This window comes from Etheostoma spectabile, chromosome 12 (genome assembly GCF_008692095.1).
Source record: "Etheostoma spectabile isolate EspeVRDwgs_2016 chromosome 12, UIUC_Espe_1.0, whole genome shotgun sequence".
NCBI classification, from domain to species: domain Eukaryota; kingdom Metazoa; phylum Chordata; class Actinopteri; order Perciformes; family Percidae; genus Etheostoma; species Etheostoma spectabile.
The window spans coordinates 27,275,496-27,287,078 of NC_045744.1; the positions used below are offsets into that span (position 1 = coordinate 27,275,496).

The 11,583-nt window shown below is 41.0% G+C and overlaps 2 protein-coding genes across 2 annotated transcripts in view; one reads left to right on the forward strand and one right to left on the reverse strand.

The window, feature by feature from the left end:
- selenof (selenoprotein F) overlaps positions 1-8,540 on the forward strand; it is a 10,953-nt gene extending 2,413 nt beyond the window's left edge. The window contains exons 2-5 of the mRNA XM_032531440.1: positions 815-982; positions 5,984-6,047; positions 7,284-7,333; positions 7,546-8,540. Of these exons, the coding sequence (XP_032387331.1) occupies positions 815-982; positions 5,984-6,047; positions 7,284-7,333; positions 7,546-7,677 (414 nt within the window). The 3' untranslated portion in view covers positions 7,678-8,540. The remainder of the gene's footprint in view (positions 1-814; positions 983-5,983; positions 6,048-7,283; positions 7,334-7,545) is intronic.
- A 1,174-nt stretch (positions 8,541-9,714) lies between these two features.
- The window catches only part of cldn18 (claudin 18), a 4,477-nt gene continuing 2,608 nt past the window's right edge, over positions 9,715-11,583 (reverse strand). Inside the window, exons 3-5 of the mRNA XM_032531438.1 lie at positions 11,047-11,185; positions 10,831-10,944; positions 9,715-9,951 (exon numbers count right to left, since the gene is read on the reverse strand). Coding sequence (XP_032387329.1) covers positions 9,855-9,951; positions 10,831-10,944; positions 11,047-11,185 — 350 coding nt within the window. The 3' untranslated portion in view covers positions 9,715-9,854. The remainder of the gene's footprint in view (positions 9,952-10,830; positions 10,945-11,046; positions 11,186-11,583) is intronic.

Genomic DNA, 11,583 nt, shown 5'->3' on the forward strand with positions numbered 1-11,583 from the left:
CATCCTGATAAAGTTCCCTTGGCCTTTGGAAATAAAATAACCCCCCATCATCACATACCCTTCACCATACCTAGAGATAGGCATGGGGAACTTTCCATAAGATCATCTCTCAATGCAAATCAGACCAGCTATTAGTCTAACTGAAATAACACCATGCCTATCTCTATGTATGGTGAAGGGTATGTGATGATGGGGGGTTATTTTAATTCCAAAAGCCAAGGGAACTTCAGGATGCATAGTGTCCTGATCCATGAAATAACTGGCCTTTAATAATAAAAGTGTGCCTGCCTCTATGGGAATCTAACATAGAGGTGTGTATATTTTAAGGAAGAACATGTATTTACTTACAATACATTATTCATTCACAAGGAAAATTGGTGTCCTTAAAAGGTTGGATTTTCCTTTTTTTTTTTTGTTTTTCTTTTTTTTTTTTTTAATTAAGGCATTAAGATCAATATCCAAAAGATGTTTTTTTTTATTCCTTTTTTTTTAATCAACTTTAGCCTGGATGTGTAAACTTATTCAAGTCACTGTATGTAGTAGTATGGGCTAAAAAAACAAGTAAAAATATTTGTGCTGTGATGTTATTTCTTTTAGTGTTATAAAGTTGGTATTGAAAAAAGTATTGTTTAGGAACCAGTATCAAAGTCACAGTATCGGAAATGTTTGAACACTGCCCAAGCCCTAGACACAAGTGATTTTTTTATTTTTTATCCTCACACCCCTACATATGAGAAGTAAGCACTTTATTTAAACCCTGGCTTTTAATTTTTCCCTCTCTGTGCGACTCTTATCTTCTCCTTCCTCTCTCCAGCTGTCGGCGTATGGTGCCGATCTGTCGTCGGAGGCATGCAGGGAGCTGGGCTTCTCCAGCAACCTGCTGTGCAGCTCCTGCGACCTGCTCGGGGAGTTCAGCCTCAACAAGCTCCAGCCTGACTGCGGGCAGTGCTGCCAGCAGGAGGCCCAGATGGAAGCGCGCAAGGTAAAAGGGAACAACAGAGCTCCAAGGAGTAGGCAAACAGAAAGTAATTGCCTGTCTAGATTCAGACACAGCGAGGAGCATTTTGCAAATACCTTATTTTTTTAAATAGGAGATTCAGTAGTGCATGGGGAAAAAGTCGGACTTTATGTATCAGGATTTTTATTGCGACGATTTGTAAAATGGATTCTTTTCCCTAGAAGCGATATTTATTTTTACCAATGATTCTCCTAAATATTTTCTGTTTATACGTTATCACCGATGGCGACTACATCATGTCCATTTCCAGCAAAGCAGATCGAAAGCGGAACATCCATGTTATTTTTCTTTACAAATGAAATAAATGTCAGACTGTCTGTCTGACATGTGATGTGCATTCTTAGAAAACAATTAGTTTTTAGAAAAGTCATGAGAGATATTGTCTCTAGATGTGTATTATTCAAATTTTGCTTTTCTTAAAGAAGTTAAAGAAAATTAAATTACTCAATACTATCGAGCCGCAATGAATAACTCGATACGAATTCAATTGGCACCCATGTTGTGTGAAAGTATCAAATCGTGACAAAAGCAAATCGTCCCAGCCCTACGATATACTGAGAATGAAGGAAGTGGCACTAGAAACAAGGTTCACAAACGTGCATGCTGTAAAATGATCAAATAAAAGGCACGTATTATTAATCTGAGCTGCATGACTGAGACTTGAGAAATTAGATGGTGCACAACAGATTGTGCAAATTGTGGGGTGTTGCGCTGATCTGTATGCTGTCTCTAGTCTTTTACTGAGTTCCACAGATGACAGGCTTCTCGGTGGATAGTAGCACTGAGGACCTCAGTGTCAGAACGTGTCCCATTTTATTGACAGCATTTGAACGGCTCCTCAAAACAACCCAGTTTGAGCCTCCCTGTCACTGGGTCTGTTGACACTGTTTGCAGCTGTGCATCTGATCTGAGCTGCCACACACAGTCCCTGTCAGTAGCTGTCCGTCTCAATCTTTCTCTCTGATGTCCAGAGTCAAGGCTCTTTAACCCCAGTGTGACGCTCCCCATGGGTTCAGCTGTCAGGTTTTGCAGTAACAACCACTCTGTAACCAATAGGGAGGGCTGACTGTGCGCGCATCGCTCCGGTGATTACATCAAATTCAAAAGGAATCCTTGCTGGATTTTTTTTGTCGGATAAAGTCTAGCCTCTTTTACACAGACAATCCATAATAATGGCTTTTTTTTTTTTTAATACGCTGAACCAAAACGCTGGCATAATGCTGCCCCAGTGTGTGATATGTATATTTTTTTTATATAAAGCATTCTGGAAGTAAATCAGGCGTGACTTTTAACACAACAATGTTGATGTTGTGGGTGTGTGGTCCCACCATGCCGGCTGTCCCTTTTTACAAAGATGCCGTTATGGCTGTGTTACTACTACCTCCGCTGCCGGCTACGGCACAGCTCTGTCCTCCACTTCCACGTCCGCGAGGCGGAATAACAGCACGACATTCCTGCCTTGAACAGCCTGGGTGAAAAGGGCTACTGACTGAGTCAAGTGATGGTGGAAAAACAATGTAGATCTTCATTGATTAAGCAAAAGCCCCCAGAGTGTGTGTGGTATCCTAGCAACAGCACCTTGGGAAAGTGAAGTGCACACCTCATTAAACCTCTTGATGATAACTCTGTTTCAGGCAGACACTTGGAGGAAAGATCACTCCTCTCCACAATTTGAGTGAAAATGTGACTTGCGACCGGCTGTCTGAGGGTACCAGGAGAAACGGTTGTCACTAAGGACATTTTGTCCTCCGACAGCAACGATTATCTTCCTTAAGAATTCTTTCAGTCTCGCAATTGACATCATCGTTGGCGTTAAACCCTCTGAGAAATGGCTTATTGCGCAGCCCTGTCAATTAGAAAGATTCACTGAGCATGGAGGGAATCTCGGTTACTCATTTTCAAATGTCTGCTTCTCTGCCGAGCCCCCCCCCCCCCTGCACATTGCAGCACCTCCGCTCCTGTCGGTGCCATTCTACAGCATTTCTCTGTAAAGCAGGAAAACCTTCCTGAGAGTTTCTTATACAGTCGATGGTAAACACACAAGAAGCCTTCCGTTTGGCGATACCCAAATCTTTTCTACTGTCAATAAATCCCATGAAAAGACCAAAACTAAGTGCACCACAGCTCTGCGGCTAAAAATAGTCAACAAATGCACTATTTTCTCCTGATTGAGCATTGTTGATTGAAATCTGTTTTAGGATATTATGTAGTCTTTTTTTTTTTTTTAAACAAATAATATAAAAAAAAAAAAAAAGACATTTGTGACCTGTTTTAAAGATTAACGTAGGAACCAGTGAGCTTGGGACTAAAGGCCACCCACAGGCTGGGAAAGTCCGAAAGTATTGAAGGAAAGTTTGATTATTTACTAAATGAATGCATGCTATATGTGTTTATTTTAATCACAGTACATATATAACTTGCATAACCTACATGTGTTCATTTGAGTCATAAGAGAATATGAAGCAGAGAGGACCAAAAAGTAAGTGTACAAAGAGAGGCAGAAAGGTCGTCTACGCTCGTTAGTGAAAAAACTACAGAGAGAGTGTCTATGTGGGTAAAGGGGCGCATGTCTAGCCTGGAAGGGAGTTCGAGGCCTCCCTCCGACTGTGGAGATAATGATGCATCTTCCGTAACCAAGAGATTGTGTGTCAAAGTTTAATTGGTAGGTGCAGCTGGCAGGCGAAGTACAAGAGGAGATAAGGAAAGACTTTGGTCAAATAGTCAAAACAATACGTCCAATGTCTTTTGCTAAACATTTGGGATGTTTCCCATCAACGTCAAAGAAAGATGTGAAGGAGACGCCATTATGCCATCGCCTAATTCAATGCATAATCAGCCAAAGTCCGCATATTTATGTGGGGGCTGCACTTTCGCCTCATAAATTGCTGACTTTCAACAACAAAAAATGGTGGCTTGCAGGAGTTAATAATTCCCGCATTTTTGTTGCAAAAAGTCACAAATTTGTTAGCAGAACATTGAAAAATGTTGCGTTGACTTCACACAAGCAGACATTTTCCTGTGTTGCCATGGGAACATTATGAAGTGACTTAATTACGCAACCTGACAGTCTCTTTTTCATCAAACCGCAGTTTTTGCAGGTTCTCGCACATTCCATTGCATTTTTTAAGAAAACGTGCTGCATAATCAAGGATTTTTTGCCTGTAACAATCACAAAAAACAGCCACAGTGGTAAGAGAATCCAACTGGACTCGCACTAGGCTCCATAATTATGCGATGGCGGATGTCATTGACGTGGGTCTGCTGTGGTGGTATTTAGAGGATCCGACCAGCTCTAACCATGGCTGTCCCTTAGCTATGATTCTGGGTCATTTTACTCAATAAGAAAAAAAGACTATTGACCCTACAGCCTAAGGCCTGCAACTTAAAAAATATTTTTACTGTCAAGTAATCTGTTGATTATTAGTAGTTTGGTTTATATAAGCTCAAGAGGACGTCCTCAAACTTCTCGATTTGTCCACAACTCAGATATTCCGTATACTGCCACATAAGAGAGAAGAAACTATACCATCAAATATTCACAATTAACAAACTGGAATCGGAGAATTTACCTTCTTTTTTTTTTCCCTTCTTAAATGACTCGAGCCGATTAAACTAAATTGAGGATTAATCGATTACACTTAGCAGCTTTAATCCACACCCTTCGTATTTAAAGAATCTGTATTTTGCGTGTTTGCAAATCCGAAGAACAAAACACTATAATAGTGTTTGGTTCCTACGAATGTGTTTGTGGTTATTTATTCAAAGTTGAAGTCTGAACAGAAAGAAGAAAACAAACAATAACACATTGGTGTTTTCATGTCGACAGTAGGAATATATGTATAATATCACCAGCATTGTCTTTTTTAATCTTTAAAATGTTCTAAGAGTTAGGAGGTTTTTTATGAAGAACTAGGGTTGAATGATTCGTAATAATCCCCAATTAAGGTGTGTGTGTGTGTGTGTGTGTGTGTGTGTGTGTGTGTGTGTGTGTGTTTGTGTGTGTGTGTGTGTGTGTGTGTGTGTGTGTGTGTGTGTGTGTGTGTGTGTGTGTGTGTGTGTGTGTGTGTGTGTGTGTGTGTGTGTGTGTGTGTGTGTGTGTGTGTGTGTGTGTGTGTGTGTGTGTGTGTGTGTGTGTGTGTGTGTGTGTGTGTGGTGTGTGTGTGTGTGTTGATTTGCAGCAGGCCCGGGGTTTGACCCCGACCTGCGGCCCTTTGCTGCATGTCATACCCCGGCTCTCTCCCCCTTTCATGTCTTCGGCTGTCCTGTCAATATACAAGCTGAAAATGGCCAAAAAGTCTTTAAAAAAAAAAAAGAACAAAAACTTGTTAGTCTCTGATTTTCCTGTTAACCTTTAGTCTTATCGGTTGAGCTAATTATTTTATTGACAGTATTAGGTCATCAATATCACCATGTTTTCAATGTCTATCATCATTTCATAATGTCCTGCTCTCAACAGAGTTGTGACTTGTCTCTGTTCTGCCACGTGTGGTAAAACGAAAAGCACGGATATTTGATTTCAGCAGCGCCGGGTTGTTTACAGGAGGACAAAAGGAGGAAGGAAAAGGGGAGAATCTCAGCTTTGCATTCGTAATTTAATTTGCTGCATGAACCAGCCAACCAGGCCATTTACACAACTCTCCTCCCTGAAACGGCGAGCAGAGCACACACTTGAAAATACTGCTGTGACACTCCAATTTCCTGTAACGTATTGTATATTGGTGCTGGAGGTTTGATTACAAGGGAGCCCTGCGCAAACCGCCATCCATCAGCCCCGCTCCATATGCACAGCCTCACAGTTTAATAACCCCCAAGGAGTCGTCTGGACACGTTTAGGAATCACTCAGCCTGGATCAAATTACTCCTCCAGGCCAGACATCCTACCACCAGCAGGGCCACATGTGTGTGTGTGGGGGGGGGGGGCACACTCCTCATGGACTACCTGACATTGTGTTTCTCTACACACAGCTCTACGCCGGGGCCATCCTTGAGGTGTGTGGATGAAAACTGGGGAGGTTCCCTCAAGTCCAAGGTGAGTTCTCTATTGGGACATGATTATTCAACCCCTTCTCATTCCTAACTCGTCTGATGGGGACGCTTCGTCAGTGGCTCTGTGTTGGCGTCGGTTGGGTTGGACAGGGACTTTGACCCAGGAGTCAAAGTCCTGTGTCCCGCGTGTCACTGAAATGTACATTTTGTAACTCGACCCAGGACCTTTCAGTAAACCTAGTCTCGCTTTGTCAGACCTCCTATATCGCTGCGTAGGAGAGTCTGGCAGAAAAACACGCTCTGGTTTATCGGCGTTTCTTCAAACCAATCACAATCCTCCTGGGCGGTGCTAAGCACCGGACGGAGCTACGGTGCCTCTGCTAAATTGCCTCGGGAAGGAACTTGTTTTGGTGGAACGTGTACATTCAAAAGTTGTTTTAGTCCTGCAACCAAAACCTCAGATAGTCTAGCTAGCTGCCTGGATTTACCCTGCAGAGATCTGAGGACCAGGTAACCATAGTCCTCAGAAATCCACCAGAGTTAAGAATGCCAACACAAAGAAAGAGAAAGGTGAGGGACATTCGGCAGAATTTGCCACTAAAAGGCACATTTCCCAAAATCTTTTCCCTCACGTAACTGTCACTCAGACGTACATTTTGTAACCCCTCCCAAGATCTCTTCCTAAACCTAAATGTCCCGTTCTTGTGGTGCATGCTGGTTAAAAGTTATTATTTTTTATTTTAAAATGAAGCCAAATCAGTCCTGGGCCAGAGCGTCAGAAAAGTAATGGCAAGAATCTCCAGCTCTAAAGGAGACGTGCGTGTGTGTGACAAATGGCCCTTTCCCTGCTACTGTACTTGTGCTTAGTGGGATTCTTGACCGGTGGGGGTGTGTGTGTGAGAAATATCTCCTTTGCATTGGGTGGTTTGATGTTTCAAACCAGCTTTTGGAGTTATTGATCCTCTGTGTCTTAGAGTAGAGCTCCCACCTACTGCTCAGTGTAACATTCGATGAATTGAGTGTCAGGTTCCGTAGGGGGGGGGGGTAGACGTACGGGGCCCCGTGTGTGCCATATGGCCGCCCGTTTGTTTACTTCAGCTGTAGCCTTCCTGTGTTCTCAGTTGTCTCCTCCTCTGTTAACGCTGCATTCCCGAGGGGTTTTTGCAGTTGTCACTAATTACAGACCTCAGTACTGAAATAGAAAGGCTAATGGCTGATTCATTACCTGATATTTGTCTCACCTGGGTTTTTGTTTTTTGTTTTTCTCATATCTCCTCAGCTTTTGTCAGGAGTGACAAGCCGAAGATGTTCAAGGGTCTTCAGATCAAGGTAGGGATCATGAATGATGATGATGATGATGATGATGATGATGATGTAATCTCATAATTACATAAATGGCTTTTTTTCTTTCTTTCTTTCTAGCTGCGTTTTAAAGAGAAATCCATTTATGTCAAATGACTCACAAACGTTTCTCTGACTATTTTGTTATTAGTGTTAATAGCAAACTCTGTATCTCTCCCCCCCTCCCTCCCACACTGCAGTACGTGAGAGGCTCAGATCCTGTACTAAAGCTTTTGGACGATAACGGGAACATCGCTGAAGAACTCAGCATCCTCAAGTGGAACACAGACAGCGTGGAGGAGTTCCTGAGTGAAAAATTAGACCGAATATAGACATGTGTATGTTTTTGTTTTTGTAGTCTGTAGTTAAAGGGTCGAGTCACCCAAATTACAATACCTCTGGTGGTATAAAGCCATGCAGATGTTTTCTGTGTCCTGTGCTTGAGATTTCAGCGTCCACCTACAATTTTAATCGGAAAGTCTTTGTAGTAAAGAAATAGTCCAAATTAAAACGGCGACAGTATGTCTAGATTTGCAGCTGTAAATCTGAGCACAACAATCCTTTTGACATCTTAAGACGGATCTTTTGACACTTGAGCTAAACTATCTGCTTGGCTAGAGATTGCTAGGGGCTACTGAGAATTTGGGTGAGCCGACCCCGTTAGTTATTTACCAATTTGTACACAACTCGGCCTTGAGAGACGGTTGTGAAACCATATGACCGGTTTTGTATCTGGAAATAATGGATTTTACCAAATAACTTCTGTGAGTGTGAGAAGACATCGTCACAACACCCAGATGGGCAGGACGTCGGAAATAACAACCAATATTATTGATTAAGTTTGAAAAACAATAGTGCACATCATTACCTGTTTTGTCAACCTTTGGGAGTTTACATCCCCCCCCCCTGTCTGTCTGTATGATTATTTTTTATATAACACTCAACATTGTATATGAAGGGATTTGTAAGAAAAAAATGAATCCCAGTTGCTCTCCAAATGCAGATGTTTTTGCTGAAGCACACATTAGTGACGGCCTCACCGTAAACCACCTGTTGGGGCGTGAGGTCTGATGTGTCTTTGTGTTTTTCGGTATCTTCTGCTTCGAAGAGAAACTGCATTTAGTTTGGATGCTTGTTTTGGAGCGAGTGTGGGGACAGTTTAAATATGCAACAATAAACAAAGTCTCTGATGGTTTTTCTGTCATTTCTTCTGTTTTAAAGGAAAGGAATAGTGTGTGATAACACAATCTTTGTTACAAAAGAACAGATGATCTTAGACTCTCCTACTGAATTAAAACCAGACTCGTGTCTGTTGATGACACCTAGTGGTCTGAAACAGCGTAACAGCTTGGTGCTCTGACGGGGGCACCCTGCCTAAAACATGCTTTCACACCAATGTCTCAACCAGGGTTATACCCAGGTCAACTGAATGGGTGCCTCACTCCCAGGTGGGTTAAAGCAGGGTGCGACCTGGGTCGCTACCAGCCAGGGCAAGACAAATTATGTGATTGGTTGGTCAAACTTTAGCCCTAATTTTCCCATTGTGTACTGCCAAAACTAGTTCTCAAAATATATCTCTACAACTTACACCAATATATTTGTGAGAGGGGGAAAAAAAAGATTTTCTCTTTTCACATTTTTTTTTTTTTAAATTTGTGCTCACCTCTTTTAGGATTTTCAGCATAATATACTGGACAGTAACTTTGGCTCTGTATTTCCTAATCACATCATTCTCTGAAAGGGAAGAGAAAGCAAAACCCTCTCTTCTAATGCAGGATGATGCAGCCAAAAAATACTGCATGGATTAGAGAAATACTCCATTGCCTTAAGCTCCCTGAGCAAATTACTTAACCCAAAGTTTCTCCGGAGGAGAGACCTATATAAATATCTATATCCATACATCTCTATCAATTGTAAGTCACATTAGATAAAAGCGTCAGCTAAATGACATGTGATGTATGCAACTCCCAGTCTGGATAAGCAAAGGGCAGCAGTGTAACCCCTGAACTTTCTTTGCATGTTGACCGCTTTTTTTAAACAATAAGTACGCATAGATATACTGTATGAATACATCTTTCTTGATATGCCTTTACTCGTATAAGTCCTGCATTGATAGAACATGAACAGAAGTTTCACATAATTGGTCGGTTGTTCTCATTCATATTCTTAGAGAAATTCAAACCACAGATTTCACAAATCAGTGTTTTATTCACATAAATGATTTTACAAAAGTCAAGTAAAAAAGGCTTCAATTACATACAGCATTTATAAATATCTAGAAACTGAAATGTGCATGTGAAAACTACAGATTTAGCAACTTCTGTAGGCTATTACACGCGTTGGCCTGCTGGTACTGCGTGAGGCAGTATTGACTCCCATTATCAGTTAAGACGTATTTAATGCGTATATGAGGAACTAAAGAAAAAAAAAAAAAAACATGCTGCATGTCTACAGTTCAAAGCACACGCCTCGAGCAAACACAAATTGCGAGTTAAAGCTGTGTGTGAAGTCACACGTAATTCTTTTCTTTGGTGCCTCCCTCTGAATGGTGATCACCGAGGTCGCTTTTGGTGCGGGGCTGAGGTCTGTAAGCAACGCCCGGGTAACTGAAAGCAGACAGGCAACCGTTGTTAGACACTGAGACAAGTAAAAAGAGCACAAATACAAAAAGCAGTTGGAAGAAGTATTCAGATCCTACTAATACCAATACTACACTGTTAAAATACTCTGTTACAAGTAAAAGCCCTGTGTTGAAAAGTATGTAAGTATCATCAGGAAAACGTCCTAAAAGTATTAAAAGTAAAAGTACTCGATGCAGAAAAATCCTCACTTTATAGAAAGGTGTGTGTTTACTGGTCTAATCATCTCAGTTGGACTCATAGGCTGTTATACTTTTGGCCAGTTCAATTTATAATGAAAACAATTTTTTTCATATTGTTTTGTGTGCAAAAATCTAAGTAACTAAAGCTGTATAATATTTCTCTCTGAAATGTAGCTGAGTCAAAGTTGAAAGTGTCTTTTAAAAGAAAAGACTACAAGCCAAATACAAGTACCTCAACATTTGTACTTAAGTACAGTACTGGAGTAAATGTTCTTAGTAGGGGTGCATGATATATCGATTCAATATCGTTATCGCAGTATCACGTTGAGAACTAGTAGATTGAAAGTATCCCAATAATATGCAGTATGCAATATTTTTTTCTATTTATTTTTCTTGTTTCTAATATGTCCTGTTCTGTAGACATGCTCTTTATTTTATAATTTTTACACTGTACAACCAGTAAAACATGTCCTGTTCTGTAGACATGGTAGTTACTTATTTAGTCAGTTGAAATAACCCTTGTGTTGTAAGAAAACTTGAATCTATTTTGATGCATTTGCCCATAAGTTTAGTAATTTTATATATGTTTAAAAAATATTGAAATGAATATCGATATCGTGCTAGCAGTGTGGATGAGTGACTCTAAATGTGTGAGGGGACTCACTGTGATTTGTCATCTTTCACCATTTCTTTGAAAGCCAGTGACTTGAGGATGCCGCCAACGACCAGGACCCCCCCCCCTATCCAGGCTACAAACAGCGCAGGGCCAAACGTGTATCTGTGGAGACGAACCACACCGTTCAGCCAGACAAAACCTGCAGGTCCGGCATGCAAATAATACGGAGAAAATGCAGGTAAAATAGTCATCTTTATATCTTACGTGGGTAATCCTCCTCCCATTCCTCCACCAAAGCCTCCCTGCATGTTTCCTCCACCAAGCCCTCCTTGCATGCTGGACATCCTGAAACTGGCCACAATCTGATTTGCATAGATGGAAGCTCCTGCAATGCCACACACACCTGAGAGAAGGGTACAGAGTGACACACACAGGAAGTCAGTCCGTGTTTTCCCTATGCAGAAGACTTCCCTGGATACATGTGGCTGGGTTTAGGGGTGCATACAAAATGCAATTTTACCTAATTTTGAAACTCTTTTATAACTGTATCTGTGTCTAAACGTTGGAAAAGATAGAGCAGATAAATAGCTATAATAATGATAATATATAATAATATATTAATAATAATATAATAATAATAATAACAGCTAAAATAAAGAGTCCACTAAAGCCCAACTGCAATCATTAGCTCCAAGGATATTCATATATGCTCACACGTTCTACATTCGTTTTGCCCAAAACGGCTTAATGCTGCACCTTAGCCTTTTAAAATTAATGTGCTGTATTTATATAGCGCTTTTC